The following is a 27,233-nucleotide window of genomic DNA, read 5'->3' as shown; positions in this document are numbered from 1 at the left end:
AGGGGGGAAAATTCTCCTCTCTAGTTTAAAATGATTGGTGAGATCATGATATGTGATCATTGAGTCCTTCGTGAAATTCAGGGAGCCAGACTCATCCACTGCCCGGTCGACGAAACCTCGGGCTTTATTGTGGGCTGCCTCGTTCCCCGGATTCCCCGAATGGGCTGGGACCCATATCAATTCGGAATAATTTGGTGAGAATTTGGTTGCGTTAAGGATTCTAAGGGAGGTGTTTGTAATTCGCCCTTTAGCTAAATTATTGATACCCATTTTGGAATCGCTGAGGATGATGCTCCCTTGGGTATGTGCTAGGGCGAGGGCTATAGCCGCCTCTTCTGCCGTTTCAGAGGATTTCGTTTTGATTGTCGCCGAGACGATGTGGTCACCATTCTCGTTCACAACCACAACTGCAAAGGCATTGGTATTTTTGTATTCTGCCGCATCTACATAAAGTGTTGCAGCACACTGTCTGTATTTCTTATATAAGGCTTTGGCTCGTGCTTGTCTTCTACCCTCATGGTGTAAGGGGTGCATGTTTTTGGGGAGTGGTTTGATTAGTAGGGCCGTCCTATAGGCGCGGGGTAAGTCTACTTTAGCATCGTTATTCGTAGGTTGAAAGTTAATTCCGAGCCTGGTAAGAATACTCCTGCCAGCTCTGGAATTGGCTAATCGCGCTGTTTGAGCCATTAAATGGGCTTCTTTCAGTTCATTGTAGGTGTTATGTATTCCTAACCTCATAAGCCTTTCGGTTGAGGCATTTAGTGGGAGTCCTAACGCAGCCTTATAGGCCTGCCGTATCATGCTATCCAATTTGTCCTTTTCTGCTTTCGAAAATTTCAGATAAGGGGTGGCATAGAGTATCCTGCTCAGCGCAAAGGCCTGCACTAGGCGGCATAAATCGCTTTCCCTCAGCCCTTGTCTGCGGTTAGCTATGCGGCGGAGTAATCGCGCCGTCGCTTCTACCGTGCGTTTTAGCTTAGTGAGTGTGTCAGTATTTTTCCATTTGTTTGTAAATACAACCCCAGTATTCTCATGGTCTGTACCTCTTTGACAGATCGTCCATTAACATAGACGTTTATTTGCGGGGGGGGATGTCGTGGTACGCCTACCTCTTTGTTTACGACGGATCACGAAGAGTTCAGATTTTTGCTCAGAACAAGTGAGGCCGGAATCCCATGCGCATGTCTCGATGATGTCCACTGCTGCTTGGAGTGTGTCTTCTATGTAGCCTTCGCATCCTTTGGTTACCCAAAGTGTGATGTCATCTGCATAGAACGTGTGATGTAGGTCTGGCATTTGTGCCAGTTTGGGGGGAATTTTGATGAGGGAGAGGTTAAAAAGGAAAGGGGACAGGACGGAGCCCTGTGGCGTTCCTTTACTTCCTAGTTTGATTGGGGCAGACTCTATTGTTCCGACCGTTATCACTGCTGTTCTGTTAGTGAGGAAGGATCGGATGTAGTTGTACGTCCTTTCTCCGGGGTTGATTTCTGACAAGTTTGTCAAGATGGCTTTGTGGGTGACGTTGTCGAAAGCTTTAACAAGGTCTAAACCCAATATTGCTTTCGTTCCTGTTCCCTCGTCAGCTTCAATTATGTCCTTGTTAAGCTGCAAGAGAATGTCCTGGGTAGATAGTTGGGCCCTGAATCCTAACATTGTTTCAGGTAGGAGGTTCATGTCCTCCGCATAGTTTTGGAGCCTATTGTGGATGACATGCTCCATGAGTTTGCCTAGGCATGATGTTAATGAAATTGGCCGTAGATTCTCAGTGCTGAGTTTCTTACCCGCTTTAGGAATAAAAGTGATTTTCGCGTGTTTCCACTCTGGTGGTATGTTGCCTGCATGCCAGTATTTGTTCATAAGGTCTGTAACCGCCGCGATCGACGTTGCGTCTAAGTTCCTGAGAGTCTTATTTGTAACTTTGTCTGGTCCTGCCGCAGATGTTGTCCGCAGTTTTCCAATTGCGTACCAGACCTCTGCGTCTGTGATGTCTGCGTCTAAATTTGGATTAGGAGTCCCCCGGTAGTCTGGTTGTGTGGTACTATCATCCGTGTTTAGATAACGTTCTGCTAGCTGTTTGATTAGGTCTTCAGTTGTACCCTCATATTTATGTATGAGTCTGTACAGTTGACTTTGTTGCACGGGACGTGTTTGTTCTGGATCGAGCAGGTGTCTTAGAAGATGCCATGTCTTCTTATTTCCGAGCTGTCCATTGACGCTTTCACATATTTGGTTCCATTGTTGTGTTTGGAGAGTAAGTGTATGTTCCTCGATTCGCCTCTCGATTTCAGCGATCTTTTTGCGTAGTCGCTTGTTGTGTTTTTGCTGCTTCCAGCGTTTTTGGAGGCCTTTTTGTGCCTGCCACAGGTGTAACAGTTTTGAGTCTGCAATCTGCTCCTCCTTCTCAACTGGCACCACAACGCTAGTGGAGCTGACATCCTCATTCAGGGAGATAACCCAGTCGCTAAGGTTAGAGATCTCCTTTGGAGCTGTTTTGTCGCGAAGTTGCCTGAACTTGTCCCAATCCGTGGTTCGTATTTCTTTTGCTTTGTTTTTAAGTTTTGTCGTGGGGAACGTGATGCTAAGGATGAAGTGATCACTGCCAAGGTTTTGCCCGGTGTTGACCCACTTTGCGTCCTTGACGTTTTTAGAGAGGGATAAGTCTGGAGATGTGTCTACACATACACTGTTACCCATGCGTGTGTGGTCGCTCGGGTTGTTTAGCGTTGTGAGCCCTAGTGACTGTATGATTTGCCAGAGCAGGTTCCCTTTCGGAGTTGCTTTGGTATATCCCCATGCTGGGTGTTGAGCGTTGAAGTCTCCCACAATTAATAGTTGAGCCCTAGCAGCCAGCTTTACTGTGTTTATCAACAAGTGTGGGAGTCCATTGCCTTTGTTTCTGGGAGGGTTGTATACATTAAGGATGAAGAGATTTGAGCCTCCTTTTTGCCTTGGTACTATTTCAAGTAGGGTGTAATCTTCTTCCGAATCATTTATAAAATGTTGAATTGCGGTGATATTTCTATGCACCAGAGTGGCTGTGAAGGAGCCGGCTGCGTTACTAGTATCATAATGAGGTGGCAGATATGCTTTATAGCCTGGCAGTGTAGCCCTGCCGCTAGCTTCTTGCAATGCAATCACGTCTGGGGTTGGAACAGACGGTGCTTGTTGGATGTGGAGCTGCAAGTGGGCCCGCTTGCGGCGGAAGCCTCTGCAGTTCCATTGCCAAATTTCAAATTTTTGGCGTGGTGCCATGTTGGGTTATAGATGGTTGTGGCGTCGTGGACAGATCCACGGTGGGGGGTAGGCGGGCCTCAATAGTTGTAAGCCTATCCATTATTTGCTGCATGCAGGTGGCTATTTGGGATACCTGTCCCTCTAGTGTTGCAAAGCGAATATCTATCTCTGCAAATTTGGTAGTAACGAGGCCTTGGAAGGTAGCTTGTTCTGTTGATATAGCGCTAGTTCTCTCTGACAGAGTATTGATGTCTGCCCTGAGTTTGGTAGGCGCTTTCGACGGCTGCGGGGTGTCGGCTTCCGAAGCCTCGGCCTTTCTTTTGGATTCCTCGCCTTCTTTTGTAGGATGCGGTCTTTTAGTTGCTATTCTGGCGTCTGTGTCCGTCGCGTTATATATATATATATATATATATATATATATATATATATATATATATATATATATATATATATATATATATATATATATATATATATATATATATATATATATATATATATATATATATATATATATATATATATGCTGAGCCTAATTTATCTTCATGCTATAATCACTCCAGAATTGATGGTCTATACAGTGTGTTTCTGCGAAGACGGGATAATTTTGTGTTAGAAGAGTGCGTCAAACGAAAGCTATCATGTGTTATTTAACCAGCAGGCTGGTAATCTAATATATAAGATTTAATTTTTTACCAATTTCAGTAATGCGCCCTATTTATTGAAAGGTTAATTATAGCTGACCGTAAAATCCGCGTTTGTAGATTTTTCAAAATATGATTCTTGTTGCAACTGTAGCACAATGAGTTTACGGTGCCCAAATGGGCGAAACCGCACGGGCCAGAAGGGCTTGTAGCCACGCCTACAAGTGCTTACCCAGCTATCTCCTCTAGCAGTTCCCGCCGCGGGCACTAAAGTATACACTTTATCACATGTTCCTGTTTTTCCAAGTTCAGCCGGTGTCAAAGGAGATCTCTTTAAAAGCTATTCCTTATAAAAGAACTAATCCCAGCTAGGACACATCTCGCACAGAAAGATCAGAACAGAAGCCTTAACACAGCTGCAATGCATGCCTGCAGGCTTTCGACTGGTACTAACTGAAAATGTAGACAGTTTAATGGACATATCCGAGCTGAGACCACATAGAACCCTGTGGTTTCCATAGCTGGTGACCATTGGAAATCTGCCATGCTTATGAAGTTGACATACTGTTGGTCCAAGACGCAAGCATTTAGTTTCTATTAAGTCGCTAACTGGAACTATTTACCGTTACTTTTCAGGTGCACCTCAGTTTTGATTATAGTGCCACACTGCTGACGTTCTGCCGGCGCACCTGGTGGCCGAACCTGTCTCCCAGCGCGTGGCCGAACGTATTCGTCTGTCTTGAATGAGCGCGGTGGTTCGGCAAGCCTCGCCCCAGTAAACGGCTGTGTTTCCCGCTTCTTGCTACGTTTGTTAGTGACAATAGTTTCACTGAGTTCCAGCTAGAACAATGCTTTTGAAGAGAAGGTGTGGCATCACGTATTAGCAAACAACTATGATTCTCTGTTTCAAACTGTGGCCAACAGGTTTCTGGTTGAGACTGGGTAATCTTGGTTCATATGAGCTACAACTGTGTCAAATTCTCAGCTTAGGATGTTTCCTTTGCGTGTATGTAAATCCAGATGGCAAACTCAGTGAAGGCAAATTATATTTCACCTTAACTAGCTGATCTCATATCTTCTCTACCGCAGAAAAAAATAGGTTTAAAGCTCCGTCGATTAAGTGCTGTAGCAATATAAGACCCATTTCATTTTCAATGAAAAGTATGGAATTTTTATTAAGCAGAAAGATACAGTAGGATTAACCTGTAATGCAGGAGATAGGTCATATGATTCCTTGGGCATCACAAAGCTGAAATAGAAGTATAAATAATTTGCTAATTATTAAGATGTCAGGTTGAAAGCTCTTGACATTTGTTGTTATCAAAGCTGCTGAGGCAAGAAAACTATCTAAAGCATATATTGTAGCCCATTAATTGTGCAGCATGGAAGAACATACATCAGATGAACCTGTGCTCAGTGCAAAAATGATGCAGACAGCAGAAAAGTACCGGTAGCCCTGTAGAAGAATTTAATTGCCCAGATTGCAGTATAAATCAATATAAATCAATATGTTCGGAACAATGCTTGCATGCAAAGTTTAAGATCAGGTCATTTATTGAGCAGAACTAAATAAAATGTACTTCACTCGTCCTGTCTATACATTGATGAAAAGGCATGGGTGCCTGACAATGTACCAGACCTCTTTCCGATTCGTCTCCCATTCTGACAATTCTAGATATATCAGATAAGACAGACTATACAATTACTGCAACAGGAAGCAAGAGAAGAATCAAAAGAAGCAAAAGCTACCAGAAACAGTTATCCCAGGCGCAACAAATGCAGTTTTTTTTCTTTTTGAAACATTGCAGTCATACTGATCATAGTGCACTCGCAGTGGGAATGTGATTTCGCAAGAAGTGTGCTATCAAGTAGAATTGCTTTTACATGACATGGTTTGTATTGTGCCATGGTTAGACATTTTCAGTCTCACCTTATTTATGCCCTTTCCCAAGATACCGTCTGGGAAAGGCACTTTCATTTATCTTCCACGCACACATGCACATAGACAACAGCTTTTTCACTGCCAGGTGACTGCGCGCGTGGTAATGCAGTAAAACGTTGACGATTAATACAGCTATTTCAGTTGCACCTTCAGACTGTGCAAAGACGTCACAGTAAAGAGCTTATTGGGTGAGACAGCAAAGTTGTCAGATACATATAAGCGAGTGCGTTGGCTTCCTGTACCGAGCTTAACTTTGCAGTTGCGCAACTCTCAATGAGAAGTAGATTTTTTAAAAAAGTTTGATTTCTAAAAGCGCTGATCAGTAACTTTGTAAAAAAGACAATAGAAAGATGTAAGACCTAGAACAGGAAAATGCGAGCAATTGATGACATAAGATAGCTATTAAAAACACATTTCAAACATTCTTCAAGCTATATTGTCCACATGGCAATATCAACATGAAGGGCATTAAACAAATATTGTAATACCTTTCTAAGAGGCCTGTCACACTAGGCCAACAGTCGGCCGACTTGGTCTGCCAAAACCATGTCGTCGTGATGTCTGGCTCTATGTCACACTGCGCCGACTAAAACAGTCGGCCGACTGTCGGCGTCGGCGCCATGTCTCCCACAAGACGGCAGTTGGCCGATGGTCCGCCAACTCCCATGTCACACTAGCGAGACCTCCCGCCGACTTGGCCCTTTCTCGTCCTCACTCTTTTGTCATTTCCTGCTATGCGAAATTCATGGGCCGGGACGCTTCATTTTTAACTCTTTTAAATAAATCCCACCATAGTAAAACACTCTTTAACAATCGTGATTATGAACCTAGGCTGAGGGCAGCCCAGTACTGAGCGGCACTTATTTCTGGGTCAGAAAGGCATGGCTCGAAAAAAAAAAAAAAATCCAGTCGCTCGCGGGTAAACAGGACGGGAGAGATTATTGAAGGCTAAAATAATAAAAAGAAAAAAAAAAGAAATTCTCGTTGACGCGGATTCGAACTAGGAACCTCTGGAATGTGAAGCTACTGGCATACCCACGACGCCATGGAGAACTGAGCAGTTTTCGTCTTTCAGAGGTGCTGATAAGAAGCACTCCGCAGTGTTGCACTCGCGACAGAAGTAAAGCCGGCGACCCATGTGCGAAAACTCGACCGGCGCGATGCACCGGTCGCTGCTTGCGCATTGCAGCCCCACTGCAAGCAGGGACACACGGAGCAGCAAGCATCGTTGCGCCGCTCGACTCAAGCACTCGAGCTCAAAGTGTACGCTTTGCCACCCGCAGCGGTCTGATTACTGCGTGTTGAAGTTCGCACCAGAAAAGACGAAATAGCCATATTATCAGAAAGACCGCCTGCTATACACGAGCAGCGACAAAGCATGCTTGCGCTAGTAGCGAGCTTTCGGCAACGGCACCGCCCGCGGTCCCGCCAGGCGACGAACTGTGCTGCTGCCCGGCGCAGCGGAGCGCGCAGTTCTTCCGTTTGAGACCAGATGGCGCCACAGACGCGCTCGGAACACGGCGCCATTACGCACCTCGTAAGTCGCCGGAGTGTACGCCTCGATGCAGTAATGGAAATATCGCGGGTGGCTGCCGAAGTGTTCTTTCTGCGAAGATGGGGAAAGGCAGAGGAAATACGTGCTTTATTGTGGATTGCAAGAATTGCGACAGAGAGTTAAAGGTGCAGGATGCGATCGTTTGCGAGCCTCACGGAACCGAACTGCACAAGGAAGTACTGCCCCTGTTCGCGCCCGTTTGCCATGCATCATTTCCGAACGGGCGAACGCGACAAACACGTCCGCCAGTGCTAGATGGCCAATATAGAAAGAAAGGTTACGATCTTGAAAAATCTGCGAGGGTAAGTGCGCAACATTGCTTCATGATCAAAGTGTTCCGCCACCGAAACCGTCACTTCGTGCTTTCAGTTGCTGTGCAGTTGCGCCTACGTGTGTAGTGAGGCCCCATTGCTCGTAAGTTAAGGTGTTCGGCAATTGTAGTAACAGCAGCGCCGGAGGCCAGATCAGGTACGGAAAAGAAGGACGACTTATGCTCCTACATGCCGCTACTGTAGATCGTGCGCTGCACAGCCGTACGAACGGACAACGCTTACCGTCCGTGTATTGTATGCCGTCTTGGTGCTACTCTTGAACTTCGCTCCAAGTAGAGCGCTTTTCGTGGACCAGATTCGGAATACAGCATTTGCGTTACGGCTGCTGGGCTGGATGATTGCCACTTCCTCGCGGTCCATGCGAGACAGCCACTAAAAGTTACCCCGCAGGCCAGCGCTCAGAGAGAAGCTGATTACTTACCACCAACGAGACCTCGAGCATTTTCATGTCCGCATATCGAGAGTGGAGCGTACCGCAATTTCATATGTGAGACTGACATAATTATGAACTTCGTGTAGTGTGAATGCGTTGCTGTGCGCGTTATAACAATTATATCGCGGAATCCTTCGAAACGATTGCGCGCCAGATTGTGAAGGCTGCTTGATGAATGGTACTGCTATACATGGTAGTTAACATTTGTGTGTCTATTTATTTTTGTCACCTTTGTGTGCTTAACAAACCAATAGAAAATATTTTCGGTTTCCTAAGCACCGTTAACAGGTTGTAAACAAATGCGTACGATGTGCATGCGAGCGTTTTAGAGCGGTGTCTGCGTGCATGTACAGAATACTACAACGACCTGCGCTGCCGCAGAAGCATTAAACCTTGCCGTTTAAGATAATAACAATAAAAAAAAAACATTCAGCAAAGCCTTCTGCGGACGCAAAGACAAGTATCAGGAAATCGATCCATTGGCTGGCTATGAAACCGGACACCGTTTTCAAGGCCACAAGTGATCAAATTAGAGTTCTCACGTGCCCCTCGAATCTTTGGGCAAACCATACTGTCTCCTTCCCACTATTTTACAACCGTATCAGCCGAAACACAGCCTGTTGGAACCGAACCATCAGACGCGGCAGCCGTCGCGACGAGGCGCGCTCGGAGCAGTCAAGAGGCGTGCAATGGCGGCGTGCTCACGTGACCAAAGATGGCAGCCCCCATGATACGGCGCTGTAAAGCGTCTATATCTCTTAATATCGCTTGGCTGTTAACAGTATAATCGCACCATGAACTAAAATTACGGTCAATTTCCGCGACACCTTCGGCTGCGGAGCTAGCGGACCGCTGCGGGCGACAGGCGAGCCGGACCACAACGGCGGGCCAGCGGCAGCTTGCTGGGCGATTCTGGCGAGAAATTTTGCTCGTATCAAAGTTGTTGCTTTTACCAGCAACTCGGTGTTGATCAACGATCCTCAGAAATGATACATTTGTCACATTTTTCAGTCTCAGCGTTTATTTCTTTCGTCAAAAACAATCTTAAGCTGATTTTTATAACGGCGGCGGACGGGATCCATGCTGGCCTGCCGGCGAGCAGGCTCGGTTTACTTCACGTTCGCACAAGAAAAAAAAAAAAACGAAACAGCCATGCTATCAGAAAGGCCGCATGCTATATTCGAGCAACGACACCATGCCTGCGCAACAGCCGCGCTTTCGGCAACGACGACGCCTGCGGGAGCGCCAGGGCGACGAACTGCGCTGCTTCCCGGCTGCCGTACTCGTCGCTAAGCCTAGCTGGTTTCGCATCGATGCCGCAGCTCAGGGAGCTTTGTAACTAGCCAGCGCAGTAATAAAGGAACTCCACTAGTCACATCAACCTGTCCGATAATAAAATAAAGTTATGCTCGATTTCCGCGACGACTTCAGCAGCGGATCTAGCAGACGTCAGGCGAGCCGCACGAGGCAGCAGCAGCAGCAGGCGGCTATAGGATGAAATTTGCTTGTATCGTAGTTATCACTTCAACCAGCACCTTGGCATTGGCCAACGATCCTCAGTAATGATACCTTTTTGTACATTCATCTATCCCAGAGCTTGTTATGAACATAAACAAACAGTACCATAGCGAAATCGTGTTCGTGTCTCGTGAATGTTTTTGCTCAGCGACCGATCTCGCGACGACACGGTCGGCAGACCGGTTTTGTCGGTGTCGCGGGCGTCAAAGCATGTCACACTACGAAGACATCTGGTCGTCGGACGAGTTGGTGTCGTTGTCGGCCTAGTGTGACAGCTTGGTCTGCCACAGACAAGGTCGGCCGACAGGGTTGGCCGATCTTTGGTGTCTTTGTCGGGTCGGCGTCGGCGGCGTGTCGGGCTAGTGTGACAGGGCCCTAAGAGTGCTATGTATGAATTTTGCATTGGTTTCTTTCATGTATGCTAGCCAAAGACTTCACATTCAAGAGCAACCATAAAATCTTTTATAATGTGACGCAAACATAAATGAACTAGTCACGTCATAATAAACTACTGCTATAGTATCAAAGAATACGCCAGGATATTTGGTTCAGTTCACATGTTCTATTGGCATGCAGCTGCAGGAGAGAGAACCATGGCTAAGTAAAGATACCACTCTATCTATAAGCCTTTAAACTTTAAAATATTCCTGAAACAGATCATTTTCTTGCGTGTTAACAGCAACTCCATTGTCAGAAAACCATTTAATCACATAATTTACGTTCTCTTGCGACTAATGCATTGCTCTCTCAAAGCGTACTTGATCTATGAGCAAGACTGTGCTGTCCATGCACTGGAAGACCAAGCACCTTAAGTTATCGAGCTGAAATCATTAGTTCATAATTTCTTTTAAAGAATACGGATGGTGAAATACAATCCAGCGGTTTGTCAGCCTCTAATATTGGCAGTTTATCACCATGTTCGGTTTGGTTATTTAAACTAATAATAAACAATCACGCAAAAAATTATTAAGGATAGCAAAAAAGGAACCTCAAAACCAAGTGGGTGCCGTTTGCTTGGTAAAATCTCATAGCTCATCGGATCAATTATTTCCTGAGCATTCAGAAAGAAAGCGCAGTTAAACAATTTCTCAAATGACGAATACAGCACATCTGCAAATTTTCCAAGAATTAATGCAATGTCCCTTCCTGTAATATAGCCATATTGACGATTCGAAACAAGAGAACGTTAATATTTTGTCATGCATTGAAATAGGAATTTTTTCTATTATTTGTGATGGTATCAATAACAGGTAAATTTGTCACTAGTTCTCAATGAATCTTTATGCCTGAATTTCCTTCAATAGTGGCCTATATAGAAGTTTTTCAGATCATATTACATCATTTTCCTGAAACCCATAAATAAAAAATATCAGAATCTTTGCAAGAGCACGATGATACCATGGTAACAATGAAGAGGGCTTATTTCACCAGAAACTGCACTAACCTGGCCAGATTCCATTTATAGAGCCTCAGAAGATATGTTAAAGCAGGTAAAGGTTTTTTTTTAGTGTGCAGATGTTGTTGTGTTGAGTTAATCTCATTCCTGCTGCAAGCCTGAAACATTAAAATTATCAGCTTTTTATGCAGGATCATGCGGTGCAAGGCGAGACCCTATCTCTTCCGTGAAGGGGCTAATCTGTGACATCTTTGCAGGATTTTTTGAATGAATAATAAAAGTAAGAATAATAATAATGCCTTATATGCATTAAAACAATGCCATGATGTCTAAGAAAGGGTTCTAAAATACTTCAGATGCAACTGCAGCACAAGAACCCAGTTTCACATAAAGCCGACACAAAATAATCGTCTTGCAGCAACATGAGAGGATTTCTTTTGTAGCCTTGACAACTCGCTTGAAGCGGATAAAGCAAGTGTCTTGCACACTGCATGAAGCTTTTTGTAATGTGGCATCACCCTCCAACCTCACTCTCCACCTCTGTATTAGTCCTGCTCGCCAAGGTTGAGTAGCATATGTGAAGACTTTTTTTCTAGGTGACCTGTTCACCTTTCCTTTCTGTCTTACTAGGAATGGTTCTGAATTAAAAGGAGCTGCCTGTTGCTGCTGCAGGTGCAAGTGCCTGCAAGTGCCTTGCATGCAGCAAATGAATCACTGCGCTCTGCGTGGCAAGTTTTGTTTCACCTTGAGCATTGCGGTGTTAACTTCCATCAGACGACCAGTCATCATCATCAACATCAGCCTGACTACGCCCATTGCAGGGCAAAGGTCTCCCCCATGCGTCTCCAATTAAACCCGTCCTTTGCCAGCTGCACCCACACCGCCCGCCTCTCCTCGGCCGATATACTATCGGACGCATGGGCCAAGCGCGGTGATTCTGCATAAAGTTGAGCAGGGCTTCCAGTTGAATAGCGCCGCAGCCCGGTGCCGCTATCGCCTTCACTGCTTCCCTGTGCAGAGTTCATTGTAATTCTAGCGCGATTGTGTGCTTTGTAGAGGTGTTCCCCATATATCTTCCTAGCGAACGTCCTTGAATGGACAAAGGTACAAAATTTTCATTTAAGTTGTTTTCTTCATTACTGTTTTTTTATGTGACGAAAATAATTTATAAAGCCGTAAATTTTTACGATATCATTTTGTTTTGCCTTCATTGTATGGGCGCGCGAAGATTCTCCCCCTCATCGGCCGCATGTGCCAGCGAAGCGACAGTCAGGGACCGCCAAATAATGCCGCGTTCAGACTACAGTCGCAACCGCCGTAAACGTCGTACATATCGCATTCTGCGCAACTGCTGTAACTTCCTTTTACGCAACTAAAAACCGCCGATGTTCACACGAGCCCTTCGGTAAGATACGTTTGTTACGACCGGCCAATCAGCGCTCTCGGAAAACTACTCTCCGCATTTTTCAACATGGCGCCGGTTAGCAGGCGGGTGTTAGCGGAGGTCGAGGCACTTCAAGCTCAAAATGAGCTCATCATCGCGTATGCCCTTGACCAACGCAGACGGCGGCGTCGTAGAAGAATGTGGGTGCGGCAAATCTTCCTTGATAGAGCCGTAGACGGAGACTTCCACAATCTTTTTGCGAAGCTGAGGACTGGCGACACTGCGCTGTTCTAAAACTTCGTGCGGATGTCACCGCAGCAGTTAGACATCCCCGAAAGCCTTGTGAGACCACTTATTGAAGTGCAACAAACGCCACTGCGAGAATCTTTATCATCTGCTGAGCGTTTGGCTATAACGCTAAGGTAAGCATTATCTGGGCGTTTCTGCGTCCTTTTCTCTGCTTCAGATGATAGACGCGGATGCAAGCGAGCTGCGCGGAGGGCTGTTGGCGAAATCTGTTTTTTTTTGTTTTTTGCAGAGAGAAAGTTGTTGTGTCATGTATAATAAGAGGATTTATCTTCTAGTCACAGCGATGGGCATATTTTAAAGACAGTTTCAAAGGCTCCGAAGCCGGTATCAAGTGCATATTTAGATATCCGGGGGGGGGGGGGGGGGGGGGGGGCGTGCAATGCACTCTTGATGTAGCGAATTCACGCGGCTTTTCTACTTTCTTAAGGCTTTATGTATAGCATTTAGATTTCGCTACGCGAATTAGTGCGTAAAGTAAAGGCTTTTGCACAGGTGGGCCCTCATTTTTTTTGGTCAGAAGTAACATTGTCCTTTATCATGCCTCTTCCTCACAGCGTAGTCTATGAAAATGAACTGGTGCCGCTTGACAAAAGCACATTTTGCAGAGCAGCTGTCAACTGTTGTCTGCATGCAATGTTTTAGACAGAGCCAGCAAAAACCTATGTTGTCTTTTATATTCCAGGTTCTTGGCAAGCGGAAACAGTTACCAGTCCCTGGCATACAGCTTCAGGGTTGGGAAATCAACTATCTCGCAACTGGTTCCTCAAGTCTGCATTGCCATATGCAAGGTCCTAAATCCAAGGGTCCTGAGGCGGCTAGACCATAGGAAACTGAATTCCATTGCTGATGAGTTCATGTGGAGATGGAACTTTCCAAATTGTGTCGGTGCTATCGACGGCAAACACATTCATTTGGATGCACCGGCAAACTCTGGTTCCGTGTATTTTAACTATAAGCGCAGCTTCAGTATGAACCTCATGGCATCCTGCGATGCGGGCTACAGGTTTACAACAATTTACATAGGGGCTGCTGGTAGTGAAAGTGATGTTGGTGTTTTTTCGTCGTGCGGGCTTGGAGAAGTCGTTGAAAATGCACACGATACATTCCCATCCCCTGCGGCCCTGCCCAATGGTGGCCCTGTGCTCCCCTTTGTGATGGTAGGAGACGATGCATTTCCCTTAAAAGTGAACCTGATGAAGCCGTACCCTGGTATCCAACCACCAAACACGCCAAGAAGAGTGTACAACTACAGGCTCTCCCGAGCACGACGCTGCATCGAGAATGCATTTGGAATTTTGTGTGCCCGATGGAGGGTCCTGCGGAACCGCATGAGTCTGCTGCCAAAGAATGCGGTTGCAGTCTCAGGTGCTTGTGTTTTTCTGCACAATTACTTGATGCAGGAGGGGAGGCTGCCAGGTGGCTATTGTCCACCACAGTGTGGAGACAGTACAAACAGTGCAGGTGGACTTATTCCAGGTGAATGGAGGAATAGCACAGAGTCCTTGCCACAGATGATTAGGCAAGGCTCTAATGCTTACTCTAGGAGAGCATCTGAAGTAAGAGACAGCTTTGCTACCTATTTTCATGGTCCGGGTTTTGTGAGTTGGCAACGGGTGTAAACGCAGAATTTACGTTGGAACTAATATTTCTCTTTGGCATTCTGTTCAAGTGACAGACGCCTTGACATAATGATTTGCTTTGACTGTCTGCTTTACTTTTGCTGACTGGATTGTATAAGTGCAGAGATATCAGTAATGTTTTGCAAACACAAGTGTTGTTTTCATAGTACTTTATTTTGTTGGCAAATGACATTTGCACTGCATGCAATTTTCATGACGTTGTTCAGTAACTTGATGCAATAATAAAAAATTATAATTTTATTTCAGTAATGTTTCTTACGAGTCCAAAGACATTGCACAAGGAGAGGCAGTGTGAACACTTGTTTAATATATTAGAAATACAATACAAAGAAAGAAGATGATTAATATATTAGAAAAACAATACAATACAAAGAAGCAAGAGCAAACAAAACAAACTAGAGCAAGAAGCGAAAATAAATAAATTGAAAGAATGGGAAACAGGCAGAAAATATTTAATAACTAAATGTTTTCTCGGGCTGTTTCGGTTATGGTTTCAACAGCTGAACGACGGCTGTGACATCAAGGACGCATTCATGTCACGTGAGACATGGAAGAACTGTGATAGTGCCACTGCTTTCTTCATTTTAAGTAACACCGACTCATATGCAAGCCTCCTCAAGAGTTGGAATTTAAAAAAAATGAACAAGCAGCAATTATATCAGAGGCTCACGTGTATGGTTCTACAACTATAGAGAAAGGGCACTGCTCAAATCACATTGCGAAACGCCTAGGAACAGCCCTTCGGCAACTGAAGACTCCACTTCCACGTGGAGAAAAGCTAAAGGATCCAATACAAAAGAGAATGTGTAACCTGCAGGTATCTATTCAGAATTTCAATATCTTTGATGCAAGTTTACAAAGGGTTGATACAACAGTAATGAGCCCCAGGAAAATAACGATACAAATGATCATAATTTTTTTTTCATACTACAAAACTTTATGAGCAAATTTTGGTTAGTTATTTGGATTCTACAGTTACCAAGCTGCAAAATGAGCTAATGCTCCTCATTCTCAGTAAAAAATTTCTATGCAAAAGCATGTGCGCAAGAAGGCCTTTGTTTTATGTTTGGTAGCAGCTGAGCAAAAAGTATGCATGCTACAGAAAAGAACTAATTAGTTTTCTGAAGTAAGCAGAAAAAATAGTATAACACACAAAGTTTCGTTGTTCTGGGTCAATTAAAAAAAAAATTTGTTTCCAGTAGCATCTCCCCTTAAACATTTCACCAACACTGTTCCCACTTCGAGTTATTGATCAAATCACTCTTGCCCTACCATAAGCTTGCCGCCCCAGTTAGCGCCGTTGGTAGAGCGACTGCTCCGGTGAAGCGGTGGTCCTGGGTTCAAACGCCGAACCAGGAGGCAGTTATCTTTAACTGCGAAGTTCCTGTGGAAGCTGTATATTTCTGCTCTGTAGCCGTATGGATGCCAATGAGTAATTACTCCCTTATTGCAGTTTTTGCATGTTTCACATGACCTGAACACGTATCTGGCTTTACAGCGGATGATTCAGCTGTTGAAGCCGAAATCAAAATGATATGAGAAACCAGAGTGGAAGCTTGGACGAGTTGGTGATGGTTCACTTGCCACATAGCGCTAAACAGACACGGACGCAGGGAGGCAAACAGGACGAGCGCCCGTCCTGTTCGCCTCCCTGCAACCATGTCTGTTTAGCGCTATGTGGCAAGTGATATGAGAACCGATTTCACCAATTATTCGCCACTCTCAGGGTATGCTGCCTCAATTAAAAAACTGTGAATTTGCAGCTTAAGCTGCTCTTTTCTGCGAGAAGGCGAGAAGGCTTTTTAAGCTCAAAAGAAAATGCTCGTCGTCGTCCACGGACATGGTAGCCGTCGTCAAGTCATTCAGCCTCTGCCGGTTCGCTTGCAGAGTTGACATCATTATTTCGTCAAGGCCTGTCCTCTTCCTTTTCGCGCGCTTGCCGAAGTTTTTGTCTGGCGCAGACGTTTCACTTGAGGCAGGCTGGGCACTTGGGGCAGGCTGGCCGCTAGGGGCAGGCTGAAAGTGTGTTTCATTACTGGGCTCCATCGGTGCTGAAGCAGACACTGAAGTTGACAACCCTTCCGTCTCATCAGACAGTGCAAGCTCCTCCTCAGTGCTGTCTATATAAAATGAGCGGGATAAGCCTTCAACAGAAGCAGCCGAGTCAGCGGCTGGATCAAGCGACTGCGCATGAACTGCAGTCTCATCTCTTTTCGCCAGGCTGTGGATGGTATGGAAAAAACATAAGATGCTTATATGCACACATAAACTAAAGCATAATTAACAACACAAAGTGAATAGCGCATGCAAGGTTGTGTCACACATGGCTGTTTATAAGCTTCCTGTTAACACGCGACAAGTCAATGATGCCCCATTGTATGGGCTGGTTTTAGCTTCTAAATATTTTCTGCTCCCAGTGGCCTTTTTGTGACAGTAGAATGGAGCAGAAACGCTAGCCATGTGCTCTGGAATGAAGTAGGTTGTGGTGAAAAAATAAATCAGTTGTGTCCCACTGATTGTTCTTACTTCAGGAAGTGAGGAAGTCAACTACTACGTACATGTCAAGCATGCTATTAAATCAGATCACCTGTAAAGTGCCAATGCCGAAATTCAGAGTACAAAGGATGTACTGTGGGCTACAGATTTTTTTTTTTCACCAGGGGGCCAGTTAGTCTACGCAAAAATGTAGGTACACGAAGCGTGGTTTTATTTCTTTCTTCATCGAAATATGACGGCTGCAGCCAAATATATCAACCCATGCTTTGCAGTAAAACACCACAGCCACCGAGTACCAAAGGAGCTAGCAATTGGCTTTTACCTTCGCGTTGTATTGCGTCGGCTAGGAACATTAGATTTGGCATCAATGTCCATCCTTTCTCGACATCCGCTGCGCCACTGCCGGACTTCGTGTATACTTTCCTGAGGCGGAGGAACTTCTGCCTCAGGTAGCTCCACCGATGCTGTAGCACTGGCACTGCATTGAACATAGGAAAAGAACGTGTTTACATATTACACATTGCACATATTTTTCTGAAAAATGCGTTCGTCTAAAGAAAGCTCACTGCTGCCATATTATGCTGATCTCATTTTTACAGCCCAACATGAGGTATATGAAAATTTGTGCGGTAAAAGTGAGCTATGAACGTTCATTTCAGCCTACCAGCTCGAGTTCGGCAAGCTAAGATCAAAAACAAAGGGGGTCACTTCATCGCTGATTAAAGACAAATCGATAGCATAGCCTGTCGCTATATACACTCGTGCCATTGAGACACATAGTGTGACCCACTCCCATAGCCAACCTTGCACGTGTTGGTTTACAGTGCGGCTCCCAGTCGCGACGGCTGGAGCAAGTTGCGACTAGAATTATGCGCTACAACTCACGTAGATTTCAACGCAATCAATCACCACTTGTGCGCTAATTCCGGGGCCCGTAATTTTTGCCCTAGAAATCACCGCTTCACCACGTGTGACAGCGAAACAACGCCGGGAAAACGCCTCGACGGGAACCGCACCGCCGACAATATTGTCAACGCTCGCCCAGCGCCGTAATCGCACTTTTCTAGACGAGGGAAAGCATTTGACTGTTGCGAGTTTGTCCGCAGATGGAAAAAAAAAACGAAAAGCACTTACCGCTTCGGTTCAGTGCGCTTGCTATTTCGAGCCAGGCGTCGTTTTGTAGCTGCTTATCCCTGTATGTTTTTAGTTGCTGGTCGTACAGAAGCGGCCTCTGCCGCACTTCTATCAGCAGCTCATCTGATAATATAGAAACACCTTCCGCACTGTTCATGATGAAGCAGCGGGCAGACCACACGGTGACAACACGAGCGAGCCGAGACAATGTGGCAGTATCGGCATGTGTCGGAAGGAGCCGAGCGTCGCTTTGAGCGCAAAATTTGAAAAGACCGGAAGCTCCGTGACCGGAAAATGAAAACCGAAACTGATGCGCGCATTGGCCGAGCAGTAACAGTTGTATCTGTGCTTGTCGTAGAAGTCGCGGGTCTACCGACATTTACGTCCGCGCTGGCAGTAGACTTTGCTTAGTTTACGCTCAATGCAACACTCGTCTGAACACACTCACTGCGTTTTTTGCGTTTACGCTTACGATCCTTACCAACGATCCGTGCGTAGCGTACGTAGTCTGAACGCGGCTTAATTCTCAGTCATAGCGTTTTCCACGCTCTGCCCCAAAGTTTCGTCGCTTCCTGCGGGTATAGCAGCGGCAGCGTCGAGAAGAACATCGCTTCACGCAGTCGCCGCTAAACTATCTTCACTATTCTTGCGATCATTCGCGTCGCGTTAAGAACGAACGCTAGAGCCATATATTCCTTTGCTGGCCAACGCATGCGTATGGACTGATACGCTGAGACCACAACGCATTTAACTGTTTCGATCAGCGGCTGTAATGCACGACGCGTACGCGCCGCAGATGCTCGGCTTCAGGCACGCTTTAAAGCATAGGAGTGTTTGAACTTGGCGCCAAGTAGCAGACGACAGTATCTATTGTTGTGATGCTTTTTCCTTTTCAAATTTCGTCATCCCATTCTTGGCACCGCCCCGATGGACGCGTCAAGGGCACGCCCCGCTCCGGGCGGATCGGCGAATATCGAGAATAGGCCCCAGGGGCCGTATTACGGAACCATGTTACGGAAATGTCACAAATTCTGTCAAAGTTATTGATGATGACGTTCAAATGACGAAACGAAGAGACGTTACCGCTTCGCGCAACGGGAATCAGCCGTTTACAGCAAGACTGAGCAACGTTGGTCCTGAGAACATTCTTTTTTCAGGGTGAGGGGCGGTCTGCTAAACTTTTGTAAAAAGAAATGCGCAGCGATAAAAATAACGAATATTTTATTTTGCCAAAACCTTGTGTTTAAAGTTCGAAAATTTTAAGCCAAACAAAAAGCGTTTGAAGTTGTGCTATTAAATTTGCTGGTGGGTAACTTTCTCTTCCGCGGGGATGCGCTGACGGCGGTAAAACGTCAAGCCGCTTTGCGCGAAAGCAGCCGATTCCACGCCGTGTTATTGTTTGCTACGCAGCGTCTGAAGTCAAGCAACTGTGCGGTTGACCTAAGTGCGCGGAAAAATTTGAACGAATGCACTGAAGGCTACGTGCCTACCGAGCAAAACTCGTAATAAGCGCTTGGTACGAATTCGACGAAGAGAACTTGTTGAAGTCTGTGTTGTTCAGCTCTTTCAATCGATGAGAAAAATGCCAAAAGATGAGGTGTTGTAGTAAGGGATGTGTGGTTGTGTTTCTCTTTTCCCTTGGGAAACAGAAGGCGACCACGAAGTGCGATTTTCTGGGAAAAATAAAGTGCTTTGCCAGCATAAGCGTGCTTTATTTTTGTGGCACAGGGGCGACCACGGGAACCCACCCCTTCTGCGAGCTAAGTTATCAGATTGGCTCCCTCCAACACCTGCCGCACGCATTTCCTTACCATTGGTTGTGCGCAGCCGAATGCGCCTCGTTACCAACGGCAGGGTGAAAGCCGCCCACGGCAAATAACCGCAGTGCACACAGCACCTGCCACCGCACCGACAGCGCGCTCGCACGCAAACCTCCACGTTCATCGGCGAGTTCGTCGCACAACCACTCCATCGTCTGCTTCTCCAGTTGAACTATAGGCATCGAAACAGCCTGTCCGGCAAGTCGAGCATAATCAAATGTGTCTTCGTGCGCTCTCCTTCGCCGTTGCTCGCGCCGGCGCAGAGGCCTCACTCGTATCTCTGCGTAAACCGCGCCAGGGTGAAAGCCGCCCACGGCAAATAACCGCAGTGCACACAGCACCTGCCACCGCACCGACAGCGCGCTCGCACGCAAACCTCCACGTTCATCGGCGAGTTCGTCGCACAGCCACTCCATCGTCTGCTTCTCCAGTTGAACTATAGGCATCGAAACAGCCTGTCCGGCAAGTCGAACATAATCAAATGTGTCTTCGTGCGCTCTCCTTCGCCGTTGCTCGCGCCGGCGCAGAGGCCTCACTCGTATCTCTGCGTACACCGCGCCATTTTCTGTCAAAAGCAAAACGATCAAATTTAACGGCTCGAAGATGTCACAAAAAAGTGTCAATTAGCGCCTGTATAATTAGATGTGCAACGTCACCACTTCTGCCACATCCGTGACGTAGTCTGCAGCCACCCATGACGAAATAAAAAATGGCCAGGCTTAGCTTGGTTAAGCCAAGAATGCGTTGCATATCTCGATGGAGTTCCGTGCTGCTCCGTTGACTCGATAGGCTATTGACTCGATCGCCATTGAAACTGCCCGTGTAGGAGCGCTCGATCGCCTTTGAGTCGATGGACTATCGGTTCGAGGGCCCTCGAAATGCCCGTGTGACAGGGGTATAAGACTGTCCCGGCGAAGGAGCGCAGCTCTTTTATACCTATGCCGTGACGATGGATGGATGGATGGATACGGCTGAACCCTTTACATCGGGCGGTGGCTCAAGCCACCTAGCCATATCTTGTGAAATTTTACTCCTGTTTTGCTTTTAGCCACCAATCAGATAACCTTCGCTTGGTTACTTCTAACCTCTTAAAATCCACTTTCCCTTCACTATCCCTAAACCCCAATGCCTTGGGTAAGTCAGCCCCGCTGCCTTCCACTGTAGGGTGAAGCCCTTTACAGAAAAGTATCAAGTGTTCAGCCGTTTCCTCCTCCTCTCCGCACGCAATGCACAAAGTGTCTACCTCCTGGTACCTGACTCTATACGTCTTAGTCCGCAAAACTCCAGTCCTGGCCTCAAACAACAAAGAACTTCCCCTACAATTATCATAGATGTTTTCTTTGACAATTTCCTGTTTAAAGGTCCGGTATGTTTCTAGTGCCGATTTCGTCAGCATCCCTGTTTTCCACAAAGCTCTCTCTGTTCCTTTAACCTTTTTCTTAACCGATAATTGCTGATTTGCCCCCTTACTGCTGTCCAGACGTCAATCATAGCGCAGCGCCCCTAGCGGGAGGAGCGGGAGTCAGGTGGTGGCTGCGGCCGCGCGCGACCGCGGGAGTTGGGGCCCAGCTTTTCCTCCGGCTGTCGTGACGTCACGTCACGTGGTTTGGTGGCTGCCCGGCCGCGCCCAAGGGCTGAACTGAGTGATTGCAATATGCAACGCATAAAAGCAAAATGCCCGCCGGCCACGACCGACCAAGAGGAGCGAAGCTAATTGACGCGTTTTTGACAGGTTTTTGACAACATTTCTATTTGACAGTTCCGTAATACGGCCCCTGGTTGCAGCAGCCACTGCCTAACGCCGGCCCCCGTTAAATCGGGCGGTGGCTCAAGCCACGTAACCATGACTCGTAAAAATGTTATTCCTGTCTTGATTTTAGCCACCGACCAGATAAGCTTCTCTTGGTTACATCTGCTTGCTTAAAATCTATATTTTTCGTTCACTGTCCTTAAACTCCAACGCTTTGAGTAAATCAGCCCCGCTGCTTTCACTGCAGAGTGAAGCCCTTTAAAAAAAATTACCAATTGTTCAGCCGTTTCCTCCTCCTGTCCGCACGCAACGCACAACGTGTCTATCTCGTGGTACTTGACTCTATATGTCTTAGTCCGCAAAACTCCCGTTCTGGCCTCAAAAAACAGAGCTTCCCCTGCAATCGTCATAGATATTTTCTCTGGCAATTTCCTGCTTAAAGATCCTGTATGTTCCCAGTGCAGATTTCGTCAGCATCCCTGTTTTCCACAGAGCTCTATCTGATTCTTTAACCCTTTTCTTAACCGATAATTGCTGATTGGCCCCCCTACTGCTGTCCAGATATTTGCTTGCCAATTTTCTAGTACACTTTCTCCATTTCGTGTCAACACGTTCCTTATGTATACGTATCTGAAAACTTTCCTAGCCCACCGCTTTTCCTCCATCCTTCTCAATCGTTCCTCAAATGCTATCTTACTGCTAGCCTCTCTGCTCTCGAAAGACGCCCATCCCATATCACCCTGTACCCCCTGATTTGGTGTATTGCCATGTGCTCCCAAAGCTAGCCTCCCTACGCCGCGTTGTTTGATTTGTAACCTTGCTTGAACATCTGGTCTCATGCACAGGACCGCATTACCGAAAGTCAGGCTAGGAACCACCACACCTTTTCAGATCCCTCTTACCACTTCATACCTATTGTAATTCCACAGTGCCCTTTGTTCATGACAGCTGCATTCCTACTAGCTTCATTCATTGCATATTTTTCATGCTGTGTCAGATACTCAGCACGTTATTTATCCACACCCCAAGATACTTGTACTCTTCCACTACTTGGAGCGTGAACTCTTGTATTCTATGCTCGCCGCCCCCATCATTAAATATCAAGACTGCAGGTTTTTCCGTATTAAACTTGAAACCTAATCAATCTCCCTCTGTAACACATATGTCTATCAACTGCAAATCTTCCTTGCTGTCAGCCATTAGCACTATATCATCGGCGTATATTAGTCCCGGTAATGACTGTTTAATCAGTTCTCCTTGCTTGAAAAAAGAAAGGCTGAAACCTAGTCCGCTCCTCTCTAGCTTGGCCTCCAACGCTTGCAGGTACATGAACAACAAAGGAGACAGAGGACATCCTTGCCTAAGCCCCCGCTTTATCTCTACAGGCTCTGATGCATTTTTTTTACCATTTTATAAGCACTCTGTTACCCCTATATATACCTTTTAAAAGATTAATTACTCCATCTTCCACATCCAATGTCCTCAGTATGTCCCAGAAATACTCTTGAATAACGTTGTCGTAGGCACCCTTAATATCCAGAAGTGCTAGCCATATGGGCCTGTGTTCCTTTTCAGCAATCTCTATACACTGCGTGAATGAGAACAGATTGTCCTCCAACCTCCTATGTTTCCAAAACGCATTTTGTAGCTTTCCTAGCACCTCCTCGTTCTCCACCCAATCCTTCAGTCTGTCCTTTATAATGTGCATCACCACCCTGCAAATAATAATAATAATAATACTAATACTACTACTACTACTACTACTAATAATAATAATAATAATTGGTTTTTTGAGGGAAAGGAAATGGCGCAGTACCTGTCTCATATATCGTTGGACACCTGAACCGCGCCGTAAGGGAAGGGATAAAGGAGGGAGTGAAAGAAGAAAGGAAGAAGAGGTGCCGTAGTGGAGAGCTCCGGAATAATTTCGACCACCTGGGGATCTTTAACGTGCACTGACATCGCAAAGCACACGGGCGCCTCAGCGTTTTTACTCCCTAAGAACGCAGCCGCCGCGGTCGGGTTCGAACCCGGGAACTCCGGATCAGTAGTCGAGCGCCCTAACCACTGAGCCACCGCGGCGGGGCACCCTGCAAACCCCAGATGTCACTTTTATGGGAGGGACGGTAGTTGCTTACGTCAGCTTTGTCCCCTTTCCCTTATATATCGTGTTCATTCTACTTAATCGACATTCATCAGGGGCTTTGCCATCAACTATCATTTTGTTCACTGGCTCTATTAATGTTTGCTTGGATTTTGGTCCTAGCTTATTTATTAATATAATCGGAATACCATCTGGTCCTGTCGACGTGCCACTAGGAACCTTCTTTGCCCTTTCCCACTCTCCTTGATCAAGTGAAGAAATTGCAGTAACCGGTTTATCCTCCTTCGATAAATTATGTCCAACATTTCTCTGCTTAAAATTTTCTGTCATTCTCGTTCCTATGTGTTTCATTTCTTCCTCGCCTTCTAGTCGAATACCCTGATCGTTAACAATAAACCTTTTCTCTAGCCTAGTGAGAGGCCACCAGGGGGCCAGGGAGTGCGGACGTGACTCACGTCGGTTCCGTGGAAAGTTGGTTTGTCTGGTGGAAATTGTGCCGATTCATGGAATAATTGTTTGCCATCACCTGTGGAAAGTCACAAGGGTCATCTGGGTGACATTTTCATGAGCGTGAGTGGACGTTTGAACATTTTATGGCCTTTTTGTGTCGACCATGTTTCCCGCCTAGCTAAGCCTACCGCTAGCGGTAAACGAACGCGGCCGCTCGGCGACAGCCGAAGCCCCCGGCGCTCGCTTCGAAACGCCGTTGCATGACCATGGAGGTGACCGTAGAGGGTACGGAGATTACACCCGAAGAATTGAGAACCTCGGATTGGATCACTAAAGTGGGAAAACATGTTAAAGAACTGCAGGACCTCACGAGAGGCGAACGGCGAGGAGGCAAAGATGGAGACGCCAGATTGGAACGCGGAGCCGAATCCGGAGAGGGCAGAAAGATAGCGGCGGAGGCGAACGCCGCATATAAAAAGCTGGGGCAGAAGAACGCGGAGCGCTCAATTGCGTCGTACCTTCCGCGTTTGCCAGCTAATGACTACAAGATAATTATTCGGCCGAAGAATGGGCTGGCGCTCGCGAAAGTTCCGACTACGAGGTTGAGTGCGGCGGTGCGTATGGCAGCGCAAATTCCATGGGTCAAAGGGCAGGACAAGGACGTGCTGATTCATAACGACAAACAAGGCACCCTGATTTTCAGCACCCCAGGCATGGACACTGTCTGGAAGGTGACCAAGATTAAGTCTATCCATATCGACGACGACGAGTACGAAGTCACAGCGTACCTGGCACCGCACGAGGACTGCGGGCGGGGTGTGGTGCACGGCATCGACCCGAAACTGACCATAGAGGAACTGACAGAGGCCTTCGGTAACCCGAGGAACCCCCCGATACTTGGCGTTAGGAAGATGGGCAACTCCAGTTCGGCGATCGTCATCTTCAAACACGAGACAGTGCCGAGGTGGGTGTACTGTTACGACGTACCCCTAAAGTGCGTGCTCTACAAGAAGCGGTACGAGGTGTGCTACCGCTGTGGCGAGCTAGGACACAGATCGAACGTATGTGTCAGCGCCCAAGTTAAGTGTCTGGGATGCGGAATCATAGCCCCACCCGAGGATCACGTATGCGAGCCCAAGTGTAAATTGTGCGGCAAAGGTCACTTGACAGCAGACCGGAAATGCAAGGAAGCTTTCAGGACCCCTTATACGATAAAGAAGAGGCAATGGGAGGCCAAGCTGGCTATGGAAGTCATGGAAGACGAAGCGCGGAAGGCGAAGGCGACCGAAGTAGGAAGGAGCCGGTTCGAAAAGCATCAAGGGAGATCCAGGAGTCAGTCAGGAAACCAGAGCGAGTCGAGAGGGAGATCAGAGTCCTTCCCGCGTCTACCGAATCTGCGGGAAGCGGAGAAGCAAAAGAAGGCCCAACCCGGGACTGCGGGCTCCTCCGGAGGCGCTGTCGTCAACAACCCAGCGATGCCCAAGTCTCCGAGCCGAAAGGTGGGTTGGGTGAGCGAAGCCTCCCAGGATACACGCGATGAAGAAATCTTCCAGATTAAGGAAGAAAATCGATTGCTTAAGGCACAGCTCGCAGCGATGAGCAAGCAAATTGAGGAGCTTAGAATAGCGCTTAAGCCTAATGCAGCACCTGCGAAACAATCGCAGATGCCACAAAATCCAGTTGTAAGAGCATCAGAGGAGCAGGGTGCGGCTCAGCCGCCGGCTAAGAAGAGGGCGAAGGAAGTAGAGAAGCCCATAATAGATATGGACACAGAGAAAGTGATAGACATGAAAATAGAACAATTGGAGGCAAAATTTGAGGCCAAATCTAGACAGGACAATGAATGGCGCAAGGCTTTTGAAGAACGCATGTTAGGGATGTTCCAAACCCTCTCAGAGCAGCTGCATCAACGAGATAACAGCGTCGCAGAGCAAATACATCAGAGGGATAATAACCTCACTGAACAACTTAAGGAAGAATTTGCGAAAAGGGACCGGGCGTACGAACACCTCACCCAACAAGTACTAGGAAACCAGATGAATCAGCTGATTGGCAATCATGGCTCACAGATCCAGTAAAACCACCGTTTGGCAATGGAATTGTAGAGGTTTCACGCGCAAGCGTGCTGTCTTGCAGGAATTCCTGAGGAACGGGGACCGACCGGAGCTAATAGCACTACAAGAATGCGGCAGAAAAGCAAAATTGTCGGGGTACAAATCATACGTAGGCGAGGGTGAAAACACGCAGGTGGCCACCCTAGTCAAACGAAACACCACGGCGGTGCAGCATAACATCGGGAGTACAGAAATAGACCATGCTCTCGTAGAACTGATACCGCGAAGAAAGAGAGAAAGTAGTTTGTTCGTATTAAATGTCTACAGTTCTCCCAAACAAAGGAAATGTGAATTCGGGGATCTCTTCGCAACGACGCGACGTAAGATAAAGAACAACCCGCTGTTGATCGTGGGGGACTTCAATGCTCACCATTCGGCATGGGGATATAAACAGGCTTCAATCAAGGGCAGGAAATTGTGGGACGACATACAGACTCATAATCTGGATTTGATAACCGACCCGCTGCAACCCACAAGGAAGGGAAATAGTGTCGCGAGTGACACAACACCTGACCTCACCTTGACGGGGAGCGGCACTAGAGCCACGTGGTGCAATACAAACGAGGATCTGGGAAGCGATCACAAGATCATAGAAGTGGTGGTAGAAGGAGGCCCGACAATTCCCGGGAAACGGAAGGTAGAGGCCGTAAATTGGGATGCTTTCAGGGCACTCAGGGACAACCCGGCTCCCGTCTCTGACATTGCGGAATGGAGCGATGGGGTGGTACGGTCTGCTAAAGAGGCCACCGAAGCGGTGGAAATCGAGGGGGACAATGAAGCCGTAGACAGGAGATTAATAAATCTCTGGAGGAAAAAGAAAGGGTTGGAGGATCGACTTCGACAAAGGAGATGGGATCGGAATATCAGGAAACAGATAGCGGCTTTAAACAGAGAAATTGAAGAGCACGCAATCGCACTCACGAAGCAGAATTGGGGGAACGTCTGCGATCAGATGGAGACGAATATGAGTACCGCACG

The 27,233-nt window shown here is 46.8% G+C and overlaps 1 protein-coding gene across 1 annotated transcript; it reads left to right on the top strand.

Annotated features, from left to right (window-relative positions):
- Positions 1-24,384: 24,384 nt before the first annotated feature.
- LOC144122852 (uncharacterized) lies at positions 24,385-26,400 on the top strand. Its single transcript, XM_077655837.1, has one exon. It carries the CDS (start codon positions 24,402-24,404, stop codon positions 26,217-26,219), a length of 1,818 nt encoding a protein of 605 aa, XP_077511963.1. The 5' UTR covers positions 24,385-24,401; the 3' UTR covers positions 26,220-26,400.
- Positions 26,401-27,233: the final 833 nt, after the last annotated feature.

This window comes from Amblyomma americanum, chromosome 3, assembly GCF_052857255.1.
Source record: "Amblyomma americanum isolate KBUSLIRL-KWMA chromosome 3, ASM5285725v1, whole genome shotgun sequence".
Lineage (NCBI taxonomy): Eukaryota > Metazoa > Arthropoda > Arachnida > Ixodida > Ixodidae > Amblyomma > Amblyomma americanum.
This window is presented reverse-complemented; position numbering and strand designations above follow the sequence as displayed.

What these genes read in the sequence shown, in the direction of transcription:
- LOC144122852 (XM_077655837.1), top strand. Translation starts at nt 24,402, where the DNA reads ATGACCATGGAGGTGACCGTAGAGGGTACGGAGATTACACCCGAAGAA.